General features: G+C 50.3%; 1 protein-coding gene across 3 annotated transcripts in view; it reads left to right on the forward strand.

Annotated features, from left to right (window-relative positions):
- Positions 1–26994, forward strand: part of PKNOX2 (PBX/knotted 1 homeobox 2) — a 294478-nt gene that overhangs the window by 224514 nt on the left and 42970 nt on the right. For all 3 annotated transcript variants that reach the window (XM_060404255.1, XM_027959268.2, XM_042238115.1), the window contains one exon: positions 18466–18637. In XM_060404255.1, coding sequence (XP_060260238.1) covers positions 18466–18637 — 172 coding nt within the window. The remainder of the gene's footprint in view (positions 1–18465; positions 18638–26994) is intronic.

A 26994-nucleotide genomic window follows, 5' to 3' on the forward strand; every position in this document is an offset into this window, starting at 1 on the left:
ATGAGGCCCCAGCAGGGATTTCAGTCATCATTTATCCATGGGGAGCCCACATCACTAAGAAAAGAGGCCCAAGTATGGAGGCATCGGTACTGAGGTCAAACCCTTGTGCACATGCACCCGTGTGGGCACGTTCAGCCACGAACATCAGCACCGTTGACCTCCACTGGGAGAGCCCGGCAGTGGGCGCTAAGGCCACCCACACTCGGCCCGGCCCGCCCAGGGTGAATCGGAGGACTGAGTGCTTCCTCACTCACCCCCACTCCCTGCCCCCAGTCCTGACAGTGGCTTTATGGTAATGGTCGTAATTTTAGCTGTTATCATAATTATCCTTGGCACTACTTATAGTCCCTCAGATGGGCTGAATGCCTCTAATGCCAACAGTTGTGCGTCTAGAACAATGGACCCTGATCCCTAGATCCTGACTGGAGGTTCTTCCCAGGCCTGGATAACACAGTGCCTGCTCCCCAAGGACCAACCCCCTACCCCCAGACACACACACACACAGGCCAGGCCCAGCTCCTGTGCATACAGACCTCTGCCTTGGGCTCTGAAGAATGCCTGGATCTGCTGTCACAGGGCCAGTCAGAGACCCTGAGAAGGCTCCCAGCTCCCCCTCCCACAACACAGACCAGTAAGTACTCCTGTCCTCCCGTCACCTTGGCATTGAATCCTTGCTGTTACTAATGCTGTGCTGGGCGCAGGGCAAAGAGGGTAAATTATAAAGGTAACATGTGGGCTCTTGCCAGACTCTCTGAAAACGAGAACAAGAAACCAACAGAGTGGTCAGAGCTTTACCAGAGACAGCTTCAACAGGGAGGCAGTATTCAAGCTTGATCTTGAAACTAGAGTAAGACTGCTCAGCAGGAGGAGAAATGGGGGTGGGGTGGGAGGGATTCCAGGCAGAGGAGAGCCTGGTGAGTTCCCAGCACAGCCGCTGGCCAGAACAGCTGGGTGTGGGGACACGAGGCTGCACGGGGTCTATAAGTTCAACTGTGTGGTGGGCTTGTGCCTTTGTGGGGAACAGGAGCAGGGACAGGAGAGTGACACGGCCTCTGAAATGCGATGGGGTACAGTCATCACACCTCATTTAAATAGTGATCGACATGCTTCAAGTGCAGTCCGGACTGGCAGCATCGCATCCCCTGGGAGCTGTTTGGAGACACTGACTCTCAGGCCTCAACTCGACTTCGGGATTCCTGCTCTGCTCTTTGATGAGATCCTGGGTTATTCATGTGCCCACTGCAGATGGGTCCCCCACCCCTTCCCAGACTCCAGGGGGCAAGGGCATGTAGCAAGCACCTATCTTAGTCTAGAAAGACCCCCAGTTAGTGGTGTGACAAAAAGCTTCTGGAAACCTAGACTCAAGTCCTCCCTCCTCCTGGTACTCATCTCAGCATTGGTTTCACGATAGAACCTAATCACTGGTTCAGCAAGAATAATGAGACAACCCATGTCAGCACCCGGCTCCATGTCTGACACAAAGCAGACAGTTCTCTATGTCCCACTAGTGGGACCCACGTGCTCCATAAGCCCTTCCTAAGACCCCAGGGTCATGCCCCACCTAGGCCCAGCCAGGAAGTGGGCTGCCTCCCACTGTCCATCCTGGCGTCACCTGATGTATGGAGGCCCAGATGGTCCTTCAACCAACACGCCTCACCTTTGCGGGGCGGGTCCCCTCACAGCCCGTGGCATTTGCACAGTAATCTCTGCAACTGTCTGAAGGTAACGAAGAGCTGATGCCACCAAAGAACCAGCCAAACATGGCCGCCCAGGCTCTCAGGACGACCGAGCGGACGGACGTCAGCATCCTTGCCTGGTTCTTTCCTCCACGGCCCTTCCTGCCCCAGGGCCCCAGGGTGTCTGTCTCCCACAACCACACCTCTCCCATTAGTGCCAGTCGCCCTCTCCACAGCCCTTGTTGGGGGCGGGGCAGGGAGGAGGAGGGGGCCCCGCCTCCTGCAGGGTCGGGTAATTCTAATTAGATTCGCCTGCCTGGGGCAGCCGGCCGCTCCAGAGCACATCAGGGAGTCGGCATTTCATGTCAATAAATGTAACCAGACTCTTTCCACCGAGATTAGTGCCCGGCTCTGACTTTTGGGAGCCCCCTCCGAGGCCCCTCCCAGATCCGCAGAAGAATGGCCAGGTCTTCAGGGCGGCAGGAGACAGTGCCACGAGAGGGAGGGAGCCCATCAGTGCCCTGACGCTTTATTTGTGTATGAGGATGTGTTAATGAAATGTACTGGTTCCTTCTGATGTGGAAGCTGGGTGTGTGTGTCTGTGTGTGTGTGTGTCTGTGTCTGTGTGTCTGTGTGTGTATGTGTGTCTGTGTGTGTGTGTCTGTGTGTGTGTGTGGCGGGGGAGAGGGGAGGCAGAGCCTGTCTTTAATTGGATCATACCAGAGCATCATCTGGGCTAATCAGCAAGGCAACCAGGAGCTCGGGCTCAGATTAATGATTGCAGTCTAATCCAAGCAGATCCCATGATTAGATGCACATCGTGGGTAATTGTGTTTGTGGCCCGTGAGCAATGCCGAGCCTGAGTCTGTGGAGGGGAGGCCCCGTGGAGTGGGGACCGCAGGTTTGGATCCAGCTCAAAAATCTCCTTCCCCAGGCCCACCTCACCCCTGGGGTTTTCGCCTCACAAGAAGTTAAAATTTAGCTTGGACCGCACCTCCCCGCCCCCTCCTCCAGTGTGGGCTGTGGGCTGGACAGTGTTAGGTGGCTGGGAACCTGGGGCTTGGCTTGCCAGCAACCACAGAGACGGGCCAAGAGGGTGAGGTTAATCCGGCCTTCACTCTCCCTCCTCCCCTACAGTCTCCTTGGTTCCCCTTTGAAGTGAGTGGGTTCCCATGGAAACCATGATGTCCTGGGGAGCAGAAGAGTGGCAGGAGCTGGGCCCGGCCAGGTGCGGTGGGGAGGAGGGGGACTCTGCTAAGACCATTCTGCTAAGGCTGGGTTCCTGCCGCTTAGGCTGATAACCTGTCTGAGGACCCGGGAAGAGGCCTGCCAGGCACAGCAGAAGTTACCTGCTAGTGACAGGAAGTGCTGGGCTAGAGGTGGGAACAGTGAGAGGAGGGTGGGGGCAATTCCACCATGAAAAATGCCAGAGAACTTAGCTGTGAATCAGATGGGCAGGGTGAGGGGGCTGCAGGGCTCTGTATTTCTCCTTTGTGGCGTTACTCGCAACTGAATGGATTGTGTTAATATTAGTTCTGTTTCCACTGCTAGATCGTTACCTCTATGAAGACAGGGTCTATGTGTTGTCATTGATTTATCCCCAGTGCCTTGCACAGCACCTTAGAGCCTGCAGCCTGCACGAGCGTGCACTAAATCAGAGCTGGTTGAGTGGATTCCTTAAACAGGCAAGGAAGGACTGGACATATTTCAGGGTTCTAGGTTGGGGTGCTGGCAAACTGGTCCTGGGGGCAGAGGGACCGGGAGAGCCCTCACTCTAACGTACGTCAGTCTCCATGGTGTGACTGCATCCACCACAGCCCTTTTCAAGCTACGGTGTGATGCTGCAGGACATAGCTGGGAAGAGAAGCACACAGATGGCTCCTACCAGCCTCAAGTACAAACCCCACACAGGAGCCAAGTTACAGGTACCCAGGTTTACCAGCTCCATCATACCTGATCGTACGGGATGGATTAGCCACAATTCTGCACTCCTTGGTCCTCTCTGGCCCACTCCTCAGTTTCAAATCTGAAATGGTCTCTCTTAACAAATTCATCCTTAGAACAAGACCTAGCATAGCGTGAATGCTTTCTGTGCGTGAAATTGCTTCAGTCATGTCCGACTCTTTGCAATCATATGGACTGTAGCCCGCCAGGCTCCTCTGTCCATTGGATTCTCCAGGCAAGAATACTGGTGTGGGTTGCCATTTCCTCCTGCAGGGGATCTTCCAGACCCAGGGATCGAACCTGTATCTCTAATGTCTGCTACATTGGCAGGCAGGTTCTTTACCACTGGCGCCATCTGGGAAGTCCTGGAATGCCTTCTAAGTGTCTGCAGTTGTGATCTTTCACCTCAACCCCAACACAGTGAGTTTTCTCCTTCCTGGAATCTATCCAGCTCCATCCAGCTCTCAGCATCTGTTTGAGCAAAGCCCCAACTTTCCCACTTTCCCCAAGGAGATTCCAAATGTTTCCTGGTCTCTCTGTCAATGAGCTCGTTTGCTGCAGCTCCGGAAACCTGTCATCACACCAGTCTTCTGCCTCCCCTTAGTTTCTCAGCCGTCAGTCCCGGCCTGTCCATGTAGCGTTTGTCATTCTTCCTGTCGGTCTCATCTCTCTGCAAACCACGCTCAGAGTTTCTGCCCACGTGGGACCTTGCCCTGGACAGCTCATGCTGAAGTCCACTGCTGGCACAGTGAAAGTAATACTCATTCCTAAAGCCTTGTTTGTAATCCATTTGTCCTATCACAGGCAGACTGGATCACTCTAGACTCCACTCTTGTTTAGGGAAAGATCAGAACAGAGTAGTGGGCAGGTCACTCCCTTGAGACTGTCCCTCGAAACGTCACTGAAGTTCAGGCTTGGTCCTGATGGTGCTGTAGCTAGAGGGGCAAAGGTCATAGAACAACCATGCCGGGTGGCAGGACGAGCTCTAGAAATGGATGTAATGGTAATTAATTTGGTCAGCTCGCAAAAGTTAGTTTCTCTGAGCCTATTTTCTCAACCATAAAAAAGGAAATATTCATAGCTAGACTAAAATGAGATGATGTTATGATATCTAACACACAGATCAGTGTTGGCTGCATGGGATGGAGTGAAGGTGGGGGGTTTTGTTTCTTTTTTTAATGGTGAAGCTACTTCTTCAAAAAAAATTTTTTATTATTTATTTATTTTCGCTGCTGCTGGGCACGGACTTTCTCTAGTTGCGGCTAGTGAGGCCTGTGGTTTCAACACTTGGGCTTCTCATCACAGTGGTTCCTCTTGTTGCAGAACATGGGCTCTAGGCATGGAGGCTCAATAGTTGTGGCCCATGGGCTTAGTTGCTCCTTGGCATGTGGGATCTTCCAGGACCAGGGATTGAACTTGTTTCCCCTGCATTGGCAGGCAGACTCTTAATTGCTGGAAGTCCTGAGATGGGGGTGTTGTAAACAGAGGGGCCAGCTCAGTCCCCTTGGCCCTTTCAGTACATGAGGCATCTTGTGTGTTTAGGGAGGTGAAATTCAGGCATCAGAACAGGGCCTGGGGACCTCAATTGCCTGGGTTTCCATTCTGTCTCCACCACTGGCCTCTAAACCTCTCCGGGCCTTTCTTCATGTGTAAAATGGGACTGAACATAAGGCCCTTTCCTCATTAGGCTGGTCATGAGGATTAGGTGAGATAATACCATAAAGTGCTGGAGGAGGAATCTGGTACTTAGAGAGTGCACTGCGGGCATTAGCTGCTATTAGATGTTTGAGGAAATGAAACGGGGGTTGGAAGGGCTCGAAGGTGACTGCTGAGAGGCGAGACAGCAAGAAGCAAGACAGGAAAGGGCTCCCAGTTGAGTGCTGTTCGCACTGCAATTTGGTTAAACATTTATTGAGCTCTGCCATGTGTAAGCATCGTGTCAAGTTCCAAGAGGGATTCTGAATTAGAATGGATCAGTCCAGGGAGTGGGAGGAAAATAGGCGTAGGAAGTAGCTAGAGTGTAAACTTGGCACATGGTTCGGGCTCAAAAAAGTATTTGTGGAATTGACTGCAAGGCCCCTGGCCCATGGTGCAGTGTGGGAGTGTTGGACTGCTTTCCCAAGGGAGATGAAGCCCAAGGGAAATGGTAGCCAAGAGGCCTCTCCAGGGACCATGACCATGGATGGGATGAGAGGAGCCCCCCCAGGGCTTGAGGCCGGGCAGGGGTGCTGGCTGCTGTGTGACCAACCTCTTCAGCAGCTGCCTGGCCAGGACCCTGGGAACTGGCACTTCCTGCTGAAGTGTCTTTGAGAGAACTCTTCCACCTTGTGACCAAAGGGTGTTTCATCTCCAGGGAGTTGACCCTGGGGCTTAACCCTGTGCCTTCCCTGGCAGAGGGCTCAGTTATTCCTGGAACGTGCTGGGTGAGGTGGCCTGAGGATGGAGCGGGGTAGAAGTTCAGCCATTCCAAACCAAAGAGTCAGGACCAGATGCTTCCGGACGAGTTGCTGGGAGCAGATGTTCCAGGCGGGGTTTTATGGGCTGGGGCTCTAGCAGACACTCCTTGCTTTTGGAAGCAGTTGGATTCACTGGCATCCGAGAAAATATCTCAGCTGTTGACTACAGTCAGGGGAGTGATCCTGCCGGAGCCGTCAGCTGAAAGTCAAACCGTGCTCAGTTCTCCCCCAGGCGCCAGGCATCGCCTGCTCCCTGCCCTTCCTGCCAGCATCTTGAAGGCCCCAGCCCCTGAGCCCAGCCTCCGCACACGCTGCTGGCAGGCACAGGGATGCCGGCTGCCTGGCCCCGGGAGCAGGTGTGTTCAGAGGCAGCAGCTCTGGCTGCTTCCTCGGCTCACCACCTGGCCTAGGTGGAGCTGAGAAGTCCAGATCCTCCCCGAAACCAGGCACATGGAGGAGAGATCCAGGAGCCCTGAATCCCAGTGACTTATTCTCACAAGGTTATGTTAGGATTAAAGGAGATAACCAATGCTCACAGCTGACAGTGCTTGGCACAGGCAAGGCTCCCAGTGAATGGTGGCCACAGTTGTGAGTAGTGACAGTCGATCAGGTCCCCTTCCTAGCAGGAGGATGACAGTGATTGGGCCTCCTCCTGGTGCGAATGGGGTGGGACGGGAGCCGGCAAGCTGGGGCTTTGAGGGCTCGTGTGGCCCATGGCTTCTCACCAGGGATGGACTAAGCTAGTGTAACCCTTCCTTAAAAAAAGATAGATACATTTATTCATTTGCTTTCCACTGCTCTGGGTATAAGTTCCTGTGTGTGAGCTTTTCTCTAGTTTCGGTGAGCAGGGGCTACTCTCTAGTTGTGGTACACAGGCTTCTCTTATTGCCGAGCACAGGTTCTAGGCATGCAGGCTTAATTGCTGTGCAGCATGTGGGGTCTTCCTGGATCAAGGCTTGAACACTTGTCCCCTGCACTGGCAGGCGAGTTCTCAACTTCTGGACTGCCAGGGAAGTCCCTAGCCCTGCTTTTAACTAAGCCCCACTTTCTGACTTTCCCAAGCCACTGGACCATTTTGTGGTCAAGTGAAAAGAACTAAGACTAAGACTTCAGACTAAGTTCTGACTCTGCCACTGAGCAGCCCATTTAACCTCTTCAGATAAGCTTTCCTGCTCCGTAGAGTAGGCATCAAATGAGAAAATGAAAGCTCTATAAAAATGTCAAAGTCTTCTTCCACACACAGAGAAAAAAGAGAGGACGATGAAATGATTCTACTAATGGTTCAAAAATGGTACCTGGGAGAGGGGAGAAAGCACGAAGTTTAGGGTTTGGATACCCAGGTTTAAATGTCAACTCAATCACTTATTAGCCTGATGATGTAATTATTTAACCACATGGCACCTCAGTTTGCAAATCAGTAAAGTGGGAATAATAAAAAATATTGGGTGTTTCAGTGCAGTAAGCACATGAAACGTGACTTACCAATTGCCACCAAATGTGCATGGGTGTGTCACTACCAGTGACCCAAGCAAAATGGATAGAGTTCCCCTTGCCAAAGCATCTCTTTCCCGAGGGCTTTTTCGTTGGGGACTGGTTGAATCTCTTGGGACTTGGATAGAAGTTGCCTCTTAGTAGCTGCCTAACTGTGGGAAAGATACTTCTATTTTTTTTTTTTCTCTTCTGAGTTTCCTCCCCTTAAAATGAAGGGGCTGAACATGAAAAAGACAGGAGATAACAAAGATTAATAGTAGTAAGGATTGGAGAAAAGAGAATCGTTGTGAACTGTTGTTGGGATTGTAGATTGTCATAGCCACTATAGAAAATAGTAGGGAGGATCCTCAAAAGAATTAAAACTAGAATGACCGTAAGATCCAGTAATCCCACTTTGGGGATCCAAAGGAAATGAAAACACTAACTGGAGAAGACATCTGCACCCCCAACCACATTCAGAGCAGCATTATTTATAATGGACAAGGCACAGAAACAGCCAAAGTGTCCACTCGTGGATAAGCGGGTAAAGCAGTTGTGGCACATATACACACAATGGGATATTATTCAGTCATTAAAAAAACAACAACAAGGAAATCCTGCCATTTGTGTTAACATGGAGGGACCTTGAAGGCATTATGCTAAGTAAAATACATCACGGAGGAGGTCAAATTTTGTGTGTGTGATCTCACTTATATGTGAAAACCAAAAAATAAAAAAGAGCTTAGAGCATAAGAGATCAGATTTGTGGTTACCAGAGGCGGAAAGTAGAGGTAGGGGGCAATCCTAGAGGGTAGGTGAAAGGCACAGACTTCCAGAGAAAAGGCACTAACTTCCATTTATAAAATAATTAAGTACTAAGGATGTAACCGGAGAAGGCAATGGCATCCCGCTCCAGTACTTTTGCCTGGAAAATCCCATGGACGGAGGAGCCTGGTGGGCTGCAGTCCATGGGGTCGCTAAGAGTCAGATACGACTGAGCGACATCACTTTCACTTTTCACTTTCATGCATTGGAGAAGGAAATGGCAACCCACTCCAGTGTTCTTGCCTGGAGAATCCCAGGGACGGGGGAGCCTGGTGGGCTGCCGTCTGTGGGGTCGCACAGAGTCGGACACGACTGAAGCGACTTAGCAGCAGCAGCAGCAGCAGTAGCAGCAGCGAGGATGTAACAGGGGACTTCCCAGGTGGCGCAGTGGTAAAGAATCCTCCCACCAATGCCGGAGACGCAAGAGACGTGGGTTCAATCCCTGGGTCAGGAAGATCCCCTGGAGGAGGATGTGGCAGCCCACTCCAGTGTTCTTGCCTGGGAAATCCCACAGACAGCGGAGCCTGGCGGGCTGCAGCCCATAGGGTCACAAAGAGAGGACACGACTGAGCACACACACAGCAGCTACAAGGGATGCAATGCACAACACATGACTGTAGTTAACACTGCTGTATCATATACTGCAAAGTTAGGAGAGTAAATTCCAAGAGTCCTGATCACAAGGAGAAATGTTTCCCCTTTTCTCTTTTTATCTGAGAAGATGTGTGTGAGCTGAACCTATTGTGATGATCATTTCACGATCTATGTAAATCAAACCATCATGCTGTGCAGCTTAAGTTTATACAGTGATGTCGTCGGTTATTTCTCAATAAAACTGGGGCAGAGGGTGGGGGGCGGTGTGTGTGCCGGGAATGAAGGGACTGTGACATAAGATCCTAACAGGTTTCAAGTTTTAGGTTCTTTGTATTCTTGCCCTTGTAGACTAGCCTTAACAATCAGTTTGTGGAGATTTCACATTTCTTCTTTTTTTTTAATGTGTCAGGAGGGAGGTGTGTGTGTGTGTGTGTGTGTGTGTGTGTGTGTAAAGGAATGGAGACAAAGCAGACTCTGGCCTGCCCTGGACCCCACCCTCGCCAGGGACGGACCTGTCCGCCCACCTGCCGGGAGGAGAGCTGGTTGGAGCCCAGGAACCCAGCAGATGCAATTCCAATTTAGCAACACGAAGAAGTCCTCTCCAAGGCAACCCAGGCGAACACACCACCCACTGGGCAGGGCTAAAAATACACCCGCATGGTTTCCACGTCACACCTGAAGTAAAAATACATCCAACCGGGAGCTGCTGGCTTGGTCTCCCCCATCCCGCTCTGCTCTCTCCATCTGGTCTTTCGAGGGGAAGAGCGGGGAGGAGAGGAGGCGGGCTGGCTAAGCTCTTCCTTCACACCGGCTCCTCTGCCTCCGGGACCCTGGCAGCCCCCACCCCCGGCAGAGCCCAGAGGAGGCGGGTCTCTTTGTAGCAGCTAGAAACTGCCAGATGGCTGTAGCTGGTCTGGGTACCTCAGAGGAGTGAGTGGATTCTAAGCCCAAAGAGCACTTTAGGCTTGTGTCTCAGAACCCCCACTTGCTGCCGGTGGTCACTTCATTCATTCATTCGTCTCCATGCATTGATTCATCGAAGATTTATCCACCTTCTGCTGTGTGCCAGGCAGTGTGCTTGACCCTGGGGAATTCAGAGAGAAAATGAGATTGTGGAACAGAGGAGCGCCCCATGGGGAGTGAGGAAGACGGCTGAGCACAAACAACTCTAGTCAGTCGAGCTTAACAATCATCCTAAGGGAAAGAAAAATAAATGCTTACCGGCAGTGTTTTTTGGTTTAAAAAGAGGATTTCGAGTTCTAATGAGTTATACTTTGCCTCTCCTCCTCCTCCTCTTTCTCTGCCTCTATTTGAATTGACACGTGGGCTTGTTTCCCTGCCAAATGAGTCAGTGGAAATGGAATTATACATTTATTGGAGCGGATAGCATCAACGTTGCTCTGAATTAGAAAAAGGTGCCCCCACACCATTCCAGGGGAGTGGAACAAGCATTAATTGACAGCTTCCCAAGTGCCAGCCACTCTGTACTTTCCTTCCTTTTCTCCTTGCGATAACCTCTGTGGTAGGTGGTATCATCCCCCTTCTATAAGAGAGGAAACTGAGGCTCAGAGACATTCAGGCACTTGCCCCAGAGTCATACCGTTAATTATCTGTCTCCAAAGACTGTGCTGGTTTCAGACCACCCAGCCCACTGAATCTGTGAGGTCAAAGTAGAGCCCCCACCCCCAAGCACATCTCGGTGGCAACTCAGAGGAGGCAATGACTTCTCTTGCTGGAGAGACCAGTCGGGGAACTTTGGTACTAGGGCTGGCACTCTGAGCTAGGCTATTAGGAGAGACCTAGGCTGGATGGCATCACTGGCTCGATGGATGCGAGTCTGAGTGAACTCCGGGAGTTGGTGATGGATAGGGAGGCCTGGCGTGCTGTGATTCATGGGGTCGCAAAGAGTCGGACACAACTGAGCGACTGAACTGAACTGAACTAAGGCACAGGTATTTCAGGTGGAAGGAACAGCAGGGGCGTGAACAGCCTGGTTTGCCTGAGCTGGTGAAGGGCGTGATACAGGTACAGGGGGCTGGGGGCCACCTGCTATCTGTCCAACCATCACATATTCCTCTGAATCTGTCAATTAGTGCTGAAAAGAAACCTGAGGCCACACTGTGAAGTGCCTCATCTGATGATGCTGACTCTGTTTCCTCAACATCCAGGAGCGATGTCTCTATACTTCTCAGACTGACTGCTGGTAATGGGCCTTCTGGCTGTGAAAGGGAAAGGGGCGGGGCCAGGAAAGGGGCGGGGCCACCCAGCAAAGTGTCTCCAAACTATTGACTCTGATTTTGTGGTCCCAGCAACCTCTGACACCGGGCACTAGAAATAAAAGGTCACAACGCCAGCCCCTGGGTAGTTTCCAGGGGTGGGCCTTCGGCAACTTGAGACCCCCACTGTGTGGGAGACTAGGTTGGGTGGCTGGTGAGCTGGTCGTGTCACTGCTTGCCCTCCTTCACCCCACCTCTCTGGCCAGTGACTCATGTCCTGTGCAGAGGTCTGACCCTGACCTGGCTCGAGTCCCTCTGCCTCATCACTATAAGCCTCCACATTCTGGGACTCCCCCGGCAGTCCAGTAGAGAAGACTCTGAGCTCCCAATGCAGGGGTCCAGGTTCAATCCCTGGTTGGGGAGTTAGATCCCATGTGCCATAACTAAAGATCCCGCATGCCGCAGTGAAGACCCAGTGTAGCCAAATAAATAAATAAAAATTTTTTTAATTAAAAAAATAGAATAAAAGTTAAAACTTCCACCTGGAAATTTTCCTCTCCCACTCTACATTGCCTCCCTTGGGACGGTCCATTCTTAGGAAGTGCCTGGGGGCTCTGACATCCCACCCCATCCCCATCGGAGTCAGCAGCCGAGGCTCAGGGAGGGGTGAGCACTGACGCTGGGCTGTGAAGGGAGCTGCAGGACAGGCCTGGGGGCTCCAAGGTCAGGGAGTGGACAGCCAGGCAGGCTGCCACACACATGGCTGGACCCATAATTGAGGTCTGCAATTCTGGCCAAGGTCACAAGGGGAAGGATGGCTGGCTGAGAGGCCCAGAAGTGACAGAGTGGCATGACTGTGAATCACAAGGTTTATCACCCAGAAAGGGAGCTCAGTGCTAATGTCGGCCCCTGCGTGTGGCCATCACCTCCCCTCCCCCAGCCCATGGGGCTCTGTTTCTTTCTGCCTATCTGTTCTCTGTCTCTTGTGCTCTTTGCACTGTAGCCTCTCTGAAGCACTATTCAAAGAGACTTTTTAAACTGCAGCATAGTTGACTTACAATGTTGTGTTAGTTTCAGGTGTACAGCATAATGGTTAAGTTTCATGTATATATTCTTTTTCAGATTCTTTCCTCTTATAGGTTATTACGAAATATTGAGTATAGTTTCCCATGCTGTCCTGTAGGTCCCTGTTGGTTATCTACTGAAGCTCTATATTTTTGCATTCTTTCTTTTCCTATCTCTGCTTCTCTGTCTATGGTCCTCTAAATAGAAAGAAATGTTAAAAAAAAAAAAAAACCTTTTTAAAATCCAGGTTGTCCAAGGAGGAAGGAAGGGAAGCAGAAAAAGGGTCTATTTTTCTTTCCTTGAGGCCTTTAGCAAAAGGCAATGAACTTCAGCCTTAGAAGGGAACTTTCAGTTAGATGTGAGTGTAAAAATTACCAAGGAGGTTGGGGTCTCCATCCCAAAAGGTCTTTGGAAATGTTAGTGAGACCTATCAGGCCATCTACATTATGAACATCTGCCTTGAGACAGGAAGAATAAAATGCACAGCTGCCCAAGGATGTGCTCAGAAGCTTCATCAGAAATGTGTGTCCAGTGTGGGGGGAGCGGGGAGGACCTAGATCACTTTGCTCTCAAGAAAATCTGGGGCTTTGCCGAGGGGGTCTCAGTCTCTCTGCTGCTGGAGGGAGGGTCAGATTCAATTCTGCAAGGGACTCAGCCAAGATCCTGCCCAGTTTATGGCAGGTGGGGTGTCTCCCAGGGGCAACCCCACACATCCTGGCCCCAAACTGGGCATTCTAGGCTGCCGAATTTGGGCAATGTAGACAAAACAAGAAGGCAGAAATGTCAGAAGTAATTAAACCAAATGATGGCTTAAACCCCTGTAGAAATCAGCACATCCGGTTTAATCACCTTCTTAAGCCAGCACAAGACTACGGGTCTGTGGAGAGGGGTTCTTTATTTCTTTGGATCGTTAACAAGAAGTGTGTATCTTGAGCTTGCTTTTGGTTCAGGTCCTCCTGGGGAGAGGTCTGATGTGGGTGGAGGTGGGGTTGGTGGGGGGGCGGTGGTTGGTGAGGACTCAGAAAAGAGAAAAGAAATAATAAAATCTTATTTGAGATCATCTCTCGTCCCCCGTGCCCGGCTCTGTTGGCACTCGGGGCGTCCCGCCCTCCCGGCACCCAGGCAGAGGCACAGTGCTGAATGTGCTAAATCAGGCCATTAGAGAAATTCATTTCTCTTTATTAGTCTGTGTCAAATCCTTTTTATTAGTGGCTGGAAACGACCTCTCTTCTGCAGTAAAATGTCATGCCGGTTCACTCCTTTTATTTGTTCTGCACCGACGAGGCTCAAACTCTCCCTGAATTAGCGCGGTGAGATTTATTTCCTCCAAATTTTGAACGGCTTAAGAGAGATTGGGGTGGAGGGGGCGGCCAGGCGGGAGGCAACGTGGGGAGAAGAGTGGAGAGGGATCAGGGAGGGAGAAGGTGAGCTCTTCTGGAGGTCAGGTGTTCCTGGCTCTTTGGAAAGAAAGCCTAATGGCCATCTTTCACATCTCGATCATCAGCATCTGGGCACCGGAGACCAAGTCTCCACGTTTCTGCTTCCAGCCTCTCAAGGGTACTGATCCACAGTGGGCGAGATCTGGACAGTGGGAAGTGAAACTCCTTAAAACTCATTTTCTAGTTGGAGAGGGTGAAGCTCAGGGAATGTCAAGAATGGCAGCATCAGTATCCTATCCATAGCTGGAAATGCCACTTCCCCATCCCATGCCTGGATCAGACTGGCCACTCGTGACCTGGGTGGCTAATGTGTCCAGTTCCCATGGTCCCTGCCCTAGCTACTGTGTCCTCCACGCCAGGGCCAAAATAGGGCTACTGGAAAGGACTCCTTGAGGATGGCTTCTAGCCTCTTCCCCAGCTTTATGGAATGACACTGGAGGGTATCTAAGAAATAGAAGTCAACCCTCAGGCAGTATAAGATGGGTGCCTGGGGAAGGGGCTGTGGAGTGGGCTAGGAACAGCCTTCAAGATGCCCTTAGCATCAACGCAGCCATGGAACAAACTGCTGAGTCACTGGGAAACTGAACTTGCTTCTTGGGACTGGCCCAGAGTGTCCCAGCAGCCCCCACACTTGGGGTTAGCAGGTAGCCATCCAGGTGATGGAAAGATCTAGATAGATAAGCAAAGGAGCCACGGGCAGCCCCACCAACCCTGCCCAGGGGTCATGTGAGAAGCTGTGAGTTAGCAGAGGTGTCATCCGAGCCCCTAGGCTAGGGGATCCTGGCATCAGGGTGTGTGTTCCACCCAGAGGTGAGAGGGTGGGATATGAAGGGAGGATTTGGGAGCTGAAAGTGCTGCTCAGGCCAGGAGGGGCTGGGGAGAGGGGCTATGGCAGCCACCAGGAAGCCTGCTCTGGGCTCCACGGGTGCTCGCTTCACTTGCAGGACCAGGAAGGAAAGCAGTTATCTTCCACTGAGACTTTACATAAGTCATAGAAAACACTTCCGGGTATGCCTTCATCTCTCTCTCTCTCTCTCTCTCTCACACACCCCACAGCAGGGAGATCTGCCCCCTCCTGGTGAGAGGTTTATAAGATGGAGCAGTGCTAGAGCTCTGCCTTGAAGGTGCACACTGTTCCCCAGTGGAAGGGACAGAGCCTCCACCCCAGGCCCTGAAAGCCCGCTTCACTGTGAGCCCTGTGATCTGCAAGTTCACCTCTTGGACTTCATCTCCCTCCATTCACCTACCTTACTCCAGCCACACACGCCTGGACTTTGTTCCAGACACACGCCATGCTCATTTCTATCCCAAGTGCTTTGGTCCTCTCTTGCTTGGAACGCCCCTCCCTCAGACCTTTGCCTGAGTGCCTCTTCATCATTGGAGGCTTCACTCAAATGCCACCTCCTCAGAGAGGCCCTTCCTGACCACTTTCCTCTCCGAAGGGGCCAGGACAGCAGCCGAGGAGCCCGCCTTCTGCCACCACCCCAGCCCCAAGGCTGGTGGCTGGAAGATGTAGCCACCAGCAGCTCCCTCTTCCCCGCCCCACATGCCATACTCGCTGTGCACACAGAACGCACGATGCTCACACACACACTGCATATAATACAGGGCACATGCACAGTGTATTCATAGTACACGACCCCTGCACCCCAGCTCCATGCACACAACCCGTATGTGCACAGCCCCGCAAGACATAACACCATGTGTGCACACAGATGAAAGCACCCAGGACAGTCCCTGACATGCCACTCACACTTGCTCTTGTTGACAGCCTACATTCAACCCAGGTGCACATGGATGCATGCACACCCACCCACCCACACACACACACACACACACACCATCCCCTCTCCTTCCAGCAGCTGCCCACCCTCCTTCCAACCCGTGAGAAAGGAACGTGCAGTGACCAGCGGCTGCCGTGGGGGTAGGGGGGCGGGCTGCACCCCCACCACCTGGCACGATGCTGCGGATTATTAGTTCCTGGTAATTTAGTGCCCTTGTACAGAGTCGATTTGTGCCTTTCATTCCTAATTGATCTAGTGGCTGTTTAAATGGCAGCAGGCATCTGTTGAGAGTAGGAAGGTTCATAAGGCGCAATAATTCATAACACCGTCTGGAATTTGCCTTTCATGTCCCTCAGCTAAACCACTGCAGGGCTCTGCTTAAATCACAGCCGTGGAGGCTTTCTTTGGTATTCCACTCAGGGCCAGGAGAATCTTGCATTAAACTGGGATCAGGTTAGATTAGACTATAATATGCTGCGGTATTAGTGGCTGCAAATGAAGACTTAGACTGGAGTTTAACCCCTTCACCTGGTTTTCTCTTTGTCTTCAGTGGCTGGCTGAGCGAACCCATTGTCTTCCCACCAGCTTCCTGAGGGGGCTGAATAGATCTTCTAGCAATTTGGGGGCTGCAGATAGGCTAGCCTCAGATAGTGATCCTTTTTCTCTCCATGCTATCACTCAGCCTGCAGCCTTGGAGCCCAGCTGTTTATGCATCAGCTCCCAAACCAAGGGTCAGGGCAGCAGTGTCCAGGCACAGCTCTGCCAAGCCAGGCGGCTCGTTAGAGACAGGAGTTCACCTCCCCTCCGTGCCCCCTCCCCCTGAGCTTGGGTAGAATGACCAGCAGGTATGGGTTTAGGTGTGGATGGGTCTCAGCACTTTCTGCTTTTCTGTCCAAAATTATTAGAATCCCAGGATGGGACAGGCTCATAGGGGTTCCCCATCTGCCTATAAATACTCTGTAGGCTGGCTGTTCATTCCTTCTTGGCGTGGTTAATCACAGTGTTCCTGCTGGAAGAAGCGTAGTGGGTTTTCCTCTTCAAGATTTCTTGTGCTTTCCAATATGGTAGCCACTAGCCACATGTTGCTATTTAAATTAAAATTAGTTAAAATTAGAATTAAAAATTCAAGGTCCTAGGCAAAGCAGCCATTTTTTGAACTTATTATTTCATATTTGAGTATAGCCAATTAACAAGTTGTGATAGTTTCAAATGGATAGCAGAGGGACTCAGCCATCCATATACATGTATCCTTTCCCCCCAAACTCCCCTCCCATTCAGGCTGCCACATAACACTGAGCAGAGTTCCCAGTGTTCTACATTAGGTCCTTGTTGGTTATCCATTTTCAGTACAGCAGTGTGTACATGTCCAACCCGAACTCCCTAACTATCCTTCCTCCCATTCTGCCCCCCTGGCAGTCAGAAGTTCATTCTCTGTGAGTCTGTTTCTGCTTTGTAAGTCAGTTCATTCGTTCATCACAGCAGCCATATTTTAAGTGTCCGCTGGCCTCGGTTAGTTAGTGGAGGCTGTGGAACCTTTTCATCATTGCAGGAAGTTCTGCTGGGTGGTGCTGGCCACAGCAGCCCCATTGGCAGGAGCCTGGGGACCAGGCCTGACACATGCTTTCTCCTCTCCCAGCAAACAGATTTTCATCAAAAAGAAAGGAGCCAGATTTCGTGGTCCCAGGGGACTTCAGTAAGAAGCCAGAGAGGGATGTGCATATGCTTTTGGGAACCACAACGGGGAGAGTGGGGCTCCAGAGTCCAGTGTCAACATCCATGTAAGCACACGCACAGGTGCTGGGTGTGAAGACAGAGCTGTTCACTCAGGCTACAGAGAAATGAGAATGAGATGCACTCACATGTGCAAATGACATCTCACACATAACATACATGTATATTCAACAAGTGTTTATTCGGATAATGTACAGTCACGGCTAGACTCTGGGCAGAGAGTGAAGAATACGATGGGCTTGCTTCCTGCCCTCATGTAGCTGACAGTCTAGTGAGGAAGGCAGGTGGTAAGGCAAACAAGCCAGGTCTGTGTAGGTTGCAGGGTGGGGCAGTCAGGACAGCTTCCCAGAGTTGGTGATGTGGAAGCCAAGACCCAGAGAGCAGCCAAGTAAGCACTTGAGCTTACATCCATCCATCACAGAACCACCCGTGTCGCCACACATGCTCACGCTCACACAGTCTTCATTCTTCAGTTCATTGTCAGTCACCGAATATGTATTAAGTGCCTGCTGTGAGCGTCAAGGCAAGGTCCTAAGGATACAGTGATCATTGAGACAGGGACAGTCTTGGCGAAAACAGTGGCCACGTAATGATGCGTATTATTATTTAATTGCAGTTGTGCCAAGTGGGTGTTGATGGAAATGTGTAGGGAGGTGTCACATGTAAGTGGGGTGTCTGACCTAAACTGAGTCAGCCAGCAGAGGCAGGATGGGTGGGGGCATCTGCCCACCATATGTGACGAGTAGCCAGGTCCACACACACACACCTTCCTCGCCCCACCCCCACTCCCTCATCGACACTTGCAAACCCACAGGTACCGCCCTTGGCTGACTCGACACAGCCAATGCGGATCTGTGACCAATGACAGATGTTCACATCCAGGACTTTTCTGGGCATTTCCCGTATTTCTTTCCCGGGTTGACCTTGAGCACGAAATGAACATCTACCTCTTTGAAGAGTTAAACCCAGCATCCCTCCTCAAATATCCACACAATTTATTTAGACTGAGAGGACAGTTAGGCTCCCAGTAGCAGAGGAGCAGAAACCACTGAGGCCCCAGGAATGAGGAGGTTGGATCCTCCGTGCCAGGGTATGACATGCTGCTGTCCCGGCGGACCGTGGGGACTGGGGCCTTCCTCCCAGGGACCCTGGGAGAAGAGGTGATGGGAAGGTGAGATGGGCCCCTGAAGGCTTCTGCACTGCAGGAAGCCCTGAAGGCAGCAGGTCTCTGGGTGCACATGTGTGAGCTCTCGCTGTCCCCGCAGGCATCCTCTTTTCCCGCTCCTGACGCTGCTGTTTGAGAAATGTGAACAGGCCACCCAGGGCTCTGAGTGCATCACGTCCGCCAGCTTCGATGTGGACATCGAGAACTTTGTCCACCAGCAGGAGCAGGAACACAAACCCTTCTTCAGCGATGACCCGGAACTGGACAATCTGGTAAAGACCCTCCAACCCCCACCCTGGCTAGGGTTGTCCCGCCCTCTGATCCCCTCCAATGCCCCAAAAGCAATCCTTTCATTTATTCATTCAGCAAAGAAAGGTGCTTCCCCACTGTGGGCAGGCCTTGGTGTTCCAGCAGCTGAGAACCTTTAACCAAGAGTTGCGCACACTGGTGATGCTGCCAAAGCTCTGCCTTCCTCCTCCCCTGCAGCACCAGCGTCACCTCCCACCCTCTTGCAGTGCAGACGGGATGAGGGGAGGGCCATGGCATCCAGAATGTTCCGAGGGCTGGAATCCTGGCATGTTGGGAAATCCGTCTTGGGCTGCCCAGAGAGGAGCTGATGGCCGTGTGCTACATTGTGAAGGAGGAGGGTGACATGCATATTCAAGCACATCAGTGGATAGGAAGACTGGAAGCAACAAATGAGAAGATCAGCTTCTCTACTGAGAAGACCAGCAGATGTCCTGCCCATTTGGGATATAGTAGATGAGGCTCCCAAGCCTAACTTGTCATCCAGGTCATCACTACAGCTTTAAAAAGTACATGCTTCTGGGCCCCTCCACCTGGAAAGCAGGATTCAATAAGTTTAGTGGGACTTGCACTTGTACATTTTTAAAGGTTTCCGAGACAACTGCAATCTTCAGTAAGGCTTGGGAGCCAATAGATTAGATGATACTCTAACTCTTCGTCTAGCCCTGGGAATCCTGCTGAGAAAAGAGCTGTGGAGAGACCACTCTGTTTGTTCATCGTGACAACAGTTATCCTGGGATTATTAACCACGATTCTTGATTCTGCTGTGGGTGGATTATCCAGATCGTGCCTGGTAAATTTGGAAACTCTGAAAAATACGTCTTCCACAAGTTGATTGATTATAGCGCTGACCTCCATCCAGAATTTAGTTAGTACCTACTCCCCAAAGGGAAACAGATTTAGAAAAGCAAATGTGACTCCAGGAAGGAAGGAAGAAACACACATACACACACACACACACACACACACACACACACACACACACACACACACAGTGCATCTGCAGAGCAGACTTAAATGACTTGGGTATTATTCTGTATTGTGAATGACCCACCCCGCAGCTTCTCTCAGGAGTTGAATATGATACCTTGTGGAGTCCAGGAGAGCTACCAGGAGAGGCCCCCCTCCTTGGCCTGGAAGTCTATGAAGTGTTATGGTGCATTATGATACAGGACAGAGGATACGCACTTGGCCAAGGTCAGGAGCATTAGTGCAGGTTTCTGGGAGCCCCAGGTGCACCTCTGCTTGGCTCCTGGCTGTGACTGAGCTAACATCCTTCCCGATAACACAGTCCCCTATCTCTCAGGTCCCCTGGGAGAGTCGTCCCCGTGCAGGTTCTCCATTTGGTTGGATAGTTAGTGCAGGCAGACTTGCCCCTGCCCTGCTGTTCATCTGATCAGAATCTCGGAACCACAATTGTGAATCAGGTCTTTAGAAGCTAACCCGCAGCAGTCATGGGGCCAGGAGGGGAGGCAGCCGTTTGTGTGGGAGCTGGAATGAACACTCCCTTCACTTAACCCCCCAAAGAAGCTGAGGCCTCAGTTGGTGGGAAATACCTAAAATTGGCTGAGTAATATGAAAGAATATAAACCTTCTTCAGAAGTAGGAGTCCTGGCAAAACAAACCTCACAAACTTGCCCACTGCCACCTGCCAGGTGAATTCTGGAAGACACCTCCCCCTCCCAGCCCCAGGACAACCTCTTATTCTATTGAGTTGGCCAGAAAGTTCATTTGGAATTTTCCATAAGATGTAGTGGGAAAACCTGAACAAACTTTTTGGCCAACCCAAGAGTACAGCCTGGAAATACCAAAAAGCAACCATCTCCATGCTCTCCCCCGGCCCACACTACCTGGGTCTCTCAGGGGTCTGCTCACTCATAGGCTCAGATTTCTTCGTCTAATCCAGCAAAACGTGGTAGTGTCCACCATGTGCCACGGCTGATCTGAGGGTGGGGTTGCAGTAGCGGTTGCCCCAGTGGCCCCAGACCCCTGGTGCCCCCTGGGCTTCTATCCCAAGTGATGGGAGTGATCCACTGGTGGAGCAGGCTTTGCACAGCTCTCCCCCTCACGTGGACCCGGAGGAGTTTACCTGGGGGAGCTGGCCACAGTCAATGACTGTGGATCAATTATTTAAATGGAGGTGGTTGAAGGAGCCAAGGAGATGAGGCCAAGCTCACCCTCTGGGAGACTTTGACAACAGCTCCTCTGAAGCTCGGTTTCCCCATCTGTAGAGCCAGTACACCTGTCTCCTGTGACTGTCATAAAAAATTAACGCCATGACTAGTGGAACTAAATGGCCTTTGAAAATGCGTGGCATCCAGGAGGTTAAGGTCAAATGCAGTATCACTAAGGCCAGGCATTCCAGCCGCCTCACCTCACCTCCAGGCCATCAGAGAGACTATGTATGTGGCCGAGAGCCTGAAACTTTCCGGGGCTTGGGGCTGGGATCAGGCAGTGCCCTTTGCCATCCCACGTGTGGTCCTGTGTCAGGAAGGAGGAGGTGAGGAGGCCGACCACAGGAGCCATCATTAGAATAAGAGTCGTGCAGCCGGCACTGCCGAGATGCACATAATTAGAAATTAGAAAAAGGTCAGATCGCGTCATTATCAGCTCAATCAGCTGCCGAGTGCCACAGCCAGTTAATTTGGCATCTGTATTTTTTACAACCCCGCACACGTAGCCCAGCGGACTGTAACTCTTTATCCGGACAGATATACTGCGCAGCGGAGCAGGGACATAAAATGAGACCCCAAGCAAATGAGCTGAGATAATTGAGAGATTTATTTTTTATATATATGTGTGTCAGAGCGGCTTTCCTTTGCCCTTGAATGTTGACTTTCACAGATGGGCTTGTAACGAGGACACTGGGATCCCCCCAAACTGTTCCACCCTGGATCCTGGAGCGGGGCTCAGATCCTGCTTCCTCGCCAGCCCCACCAGGCCTACCACCCCCCAGGACGTGGGTCCTTCCCACTCCTGCTGGTCCCTCTCATCCCATCCAAGCAAATCGCTGTGTTCACCTCCCCGGCTCCCACGATCCCCAGATAGGTTCCCATGGGAACCACGGCTGACGAAGCCCTCCCAGAGCTGCTCAGAGACCAGAGGCGTTCCAAGAGTGTAGGTTTCTAAGTGAACCTCCCTTCCCGGTTAGCCAGCTGCCGGAATGGAAACTTAGAATCATAAAACACTGGGGGAAAACCCCAAGCATAGAGAGCAGCGCGTCCATTTTACAGATGGGGACACTGGAGTCCAGAGAAGGGCGGTGACTTGTCAGCACCCAGGTCTGCTGACTCCTTCCACTCCATCACCCACCTCTCTGCTTCCCCAGGGGCAGCGAGCCCTCATTTATAAATGACCGTCTCACAAAAAACAACCCTGATAAGAAAGGTGAAGAGGAATGCAAGTCTGAATAATAAAAACATATGACATTAATTATAAAAAAAAAAAAAAGCATCTTTCCCACTGGTACGCACACTCCCTGACCCTCTCCACCTCCCCATTTCAGTACCATGGGGGTGGCTTTCCTCTGGTCGGCTCCTGCAGGGACACCTCACCCCCGCCCTGCCTCCAACTCCCCATACGCACATCCCAGTGCTCACCAGCCCTCTGTCACCTGGCTCATTGATCCCCTCTTTGGGCCCAGCAGCCTCTGACTGGCAGTTGGTACAGTTTGTAAAATTTGCAAGTTCCCTAAACCCCTTTGAAAGGCAAAAGCTTTTTGTTTTATAAAATCTGATTTACGGGCCCCCAGTGCAGGGCCGAGGTTTTATATATTATGCAAGATTTCAAACCGAGGCTGTAAAACGTACGGTTTCAGTTTCATGCATGGAATTTTTTTATGTGTAAATTTTTTAACATTTATGGGGCACGTTTTAATGAGACTCTGGTGGGGCTCTCGGGACAGATTAGAGCTGCCTGATCGCAAAGCCAGCTCCAACATGGGGCCCCCCAGGCTCCTGGGCCCTCTCTGAAGGGGGTGGGGTGCAGAGGCCAGAGGTTATGAATATGGTCCACAGGGACCCCAGGCAGCACCCCTTCAGAGTCATTCCCTCCTGCCTTCTGTCCAGACCCTCTTCACCTCAGTGGGAGCAGAAAATCCCACAAGACCCCAGAACAGGGAAAGGAAATAATAATCAAAGCCAGTAATAAATAACATTTATAGCATACTTACTGGGTGCCAGGTGCCGTCGTCCTAAACACTACACCTGGATTATCTTATTTAATCCCCTTTTCAGACCCACAAGGCACAGATTATTACTATCCCTATTTTAAGATGAGGGGGCTTAAAGATGAGAGAAGCCTGGTGGCTCAGAAGGTAAAGAATCTGCCTGCAACACAGGAGAACCAAGTTCAATCCCTGGGTCAGAAAGATGCCTTGGAGAAGGGAATGGCTACCCACTTCAGTATTCTTGCCTGGAGAATTCCATGGACAGGGGAGCCTGGCAGGCTGCAGTCCATGGGGTCGCAAAGAGTTGGGCAGGACTGAGCGACTTTCACTGAGATGAGGATCTTGTGACATGAGGTGAAATCATAGCTCAAGACCACACAGCTTATACGTGAGTCAAACACAGGCACGGAGCCCTGGCCCACACTCAGCAATTATGCAGCCCTAGACTCCGTCTTTTCTTAGTACTTCCTCTGCACTCGTCTTTAGTTCTTTTCTGGCCAAATCTCCTTCCACCCTCAGTATGATGTTGAGGGAATTGCTGTTGTTATCCCATTTTACAGATGAGAACAAGGAAGTGTAGAGACCATGTGAATCCTGCAGAGCATCCCAGAAGGTGGAGGGCCCCAGACTCAGCCTCCAAAATCCACTACTTCCTAGCACCCAGCTCTGCTATTTAATTCGTGAGATAGCCCTGGGAGGGGTTATCACTATACCCATTTTACAGAAGGGAGAATCCAAGACTGAGGACCCTGTAGTCACTAAATTACAGAGCTGGGATTTGTCTAACTTCTGAAGCCCACCTCTTTTCCCTGAACCACAGGACCTCTCCAAAGTCTGAGGATGAGGCAGGGGAAGTGCCACATTGAAAAGTATTTAACTTGTCCTGAGCGGCAGCCTCCCTAAGTGCTCGTCTTGTCCCCCAATCATCTGGCAGTCTCCAGCCCCTGGTCTTCACCCTTCCCCCATGTTCCAGGCCTTGTTCCAGGGACCCTACCCTTCCAACTGCTCAGGCCAGGCTGGGCTGGCCTGGAAAAATTCCCAATTAGAGTTTAGCTTTGGCTGCCCTGGTGACATGCGGGAAGCACTTCAGAGCACTTGTAGGAATGCATGTTTACCAATTCATCTGTACGTGAAGCAGACTATTCCAGCTTCCCAAAGTGCAGAGAAGGAGAGGGAAAAAGGGGTCTGCCCTCCAGGGCAGAGATTGGAATTTCACAGGTTACCTAATCCCTGGGTCTTGATTCCTGTTCTCCAGGAGAATGATAACCATGCCTGTGGGTCCCCAGGTTTGTGCGATTCAAATGAGGTAATGGAGAGAGAAGTGTTTTGCATATTGTAAAGTGCTATGTATATAAATGCTTTGAAAGGCAAGGGTTTATTATTATCAAATGAAGAGGTCGAAATCTTACAAGAGAGGCCACTTTTCAGAAAAGTGCTTGATGGAGGAGGAAGGGGCACATTGATGTAAATAATTGACATACAACACAGTTGCTGTGTGCCCAGGACACATGTACATGGTTTCATTCAGTGTTCACAACAGCTCTTCAGTGTAAGCATGATTGATCAGCTTCCATGTTACAGACGAAGTTAAAGGTCTGGTTCAAAATACTCAGACAGGAAATAATAGATTTAGGACATCACACCATGGGACTTTCCGGAGAGAGGCTCCCTCCCATCCTGTGGACTTTCCTGAGACTTGCGAGGCCATGCGGGCTTCCCAGGTGGCCCCTGTGGTAAAGAATCCACCTGCCAATGCAGGAAGACTTACGTGAAGCAGGTTCAGACTTAAGTGATCCCTGGTTCGGGAAGATCCCTTGGAGGAGGAAATGGCAACCCACTCTAGACGTCTTGCCTGGAGAATCCCATGGACAGAAGAGCCTGGCGGGCTACAGCCCAGGGACTCAAAGAGTCAGACCCGACTGAGCACTCAACATGCATGTGGGGCCCATGCGTTGTGATATGAGGCTACGATGCAAGATTGCATCTTGTTTTGATTTAGTGAAGGATGCTACTTAGAAGAAGAGGGCTGCTTTTTTAATTAGTATTTTGAAAGAAAAGGGTGGGGAGAGAAGCTAAAAGATGAAGCCAAACTGGGAGAAAAGGAATTAAGGATACCTTCATCACAGTTGTTGATGATGTTAAATTAAATGGAACTGTTCATTGCACTAGAAGATTTGGAATAACCTTTTACATGACATCGATCACTTAGGGAAATAGTTTAATACGCCAGAGTTTTACTCTGATTTAGAGGCAAAAACCCAAAATTGCATTAGAAATAAGCTAGAGGATGATTCACGAACCAAAATATAGAAGAAAAAACTGGGGATGATTATTTTTCCACTCTCTGGAAATGAAATAGCAATAGAAAAGCCAACAGGATATTAGAAATCATTAAAAGAGGTTGCAAAAATGTATATGCCTTTGGTTCCCTGTGGTTTATAAAGCACTTTCACATTATTATCTCTTTTAGCCCTTATCAAATCCTGTGAGTCCGGGATGAGGAAGACTGAGGCTAAGGGAAGTCATGGAATTAGCCCAGTGTCACTCAATCTGTAAACAGTAGGCCTGGACTCAAATCTAGGCTGACGGTAAAGCCCACAGGCTTTGTGCTATGCCAGGCAGCTGCCCCATATTAATGGCATTGCCCACTTTTTTTCTCTAATACTGAATAGATCCTACATATTCATTGCCTTGAAATACCATTGTGATTTACTCTATGTTCTTAAATCTTTAAACCAAGTCTGTTATCTCATAAAAAAGTAATCCTTCACCTGTGCTTTATTAAACCAAAAGGTAGGTCCACTTTCAGCCACTGTGCATCAGATCTGATTTAAACACATTGCACGTGTATTTCATCTGAGCAAAGCTATTTTGGATTGATTTTACTTTTTATTTTGTTCTATTTAATTGTATTTTCTGATTCTTTTTACATAAGAAGTATTTGTTGACTATAGGTATGTGTACTTCCTGTGTGTGTGTGTGTGTGTGTGTGTGTGTATTCATGGAAAGATTTTAAAGTGAGTAAATGTTGATTGAAAAGGAAAAATAGTCCAGTTAAGGAAAGCTCGGAGAAAGAGGAAAGAAGAAATGAAAGGATGGAAGGAAGAAGGAACAGAGGGAGGAAAAAAAGAAGAAAGGTTTAAGGAATTAGGGTTATTTTGGCTGGAGGAGACAAAGCTGACTGGCATCTTATTCGAGTGAGAGGTCTTGTACAATGTTTGGCATTTAATGAGACTTACTATTCGTCGAAATAATAATGTTAAACTAAGGGAGGTTATAGGGACTTCTCTGCTGGTCCAGCGGCTAAGACTCCACCCTCCCGATGCAGGGGACCTGGGTTTGATCCCTGCTCAGGGAACCAGATCCCACTTAGTGCAACTAAGACCTGGCTCAGAAAAATACATAAATATTTTTAAAAATTAAGAGAGATTGTACTGATGGAGGTGCTAGATATTCTTGGTGCCTATAGAAAGCTGTTGTTCAGTCGCTCAGTCGTGTCCAACTCTTTGCGCCCCTATAGACAGCAGCACACCAGGCTTCCCTGTCCTTCAACATCTCCCAGAGCTTGCTCAAACTCTTGTCCATTGAGCCGGTGATGCCATCCAACCATCTCATCTTCTGTCGTCCCCTTCCCCTCCTGCTTTCAATCTTTCCCAGCATCAGAGTCTTTTCTAATGAGTCAGCTCTTTGCATCAGGTGGCCAAAGTATTGGAGCTTCAGCTTCAGCATCAGTCCTTCCAATGAATATTCAGGACTGATTTCCTATAGGATTGACTGGTTTGATCTTGTAGTCCAGGGGACTCTCAAGAGTCTTCTCTAGCACTACAGTTCAAAAGCCTTAATTCTTCAGTGCTCAGCTTTCTTTATAGTCCAACTCTCACAGTCATACATAACTACTGGAAAAACCTTTGTCGGCAAAGTAATGTCTCTGCTTTTTAATATGCTGTCTAAGTTGGTCGTAGCTTTTCTTCCAAGGAGCAAGTGCCTTTTAATTTCATGACTGCAGTTACCATCTGCAGTGATTTTAGAGCCCAAGAAAATGAAATCTGTCAGTTTCCATTGTTTCCCCATCTATTTGCCATGAAGTGATAGGATTGGATGCCATGATCTTCGTTTTTCGAATGTTGGATTTTAAGCCAGCTTTTTCACTCTTTT

Source organism: Ovis aries, chromosome 21 (assembly GCF_016772045.2).
Source record: "Ovis aries strain OAR_USU_Benz2616 breed Rambouillet chromosome 21, ARS-UI_Ramb_v3.0, whole genome shotgun sequence".
In the NCBI taxonomy this organism is placed as follows: Eukaryota; Metazoa; Chordata; class Mammalia; order Artiodactyla; family Bovidae; genus Ovis; species Ovis aries.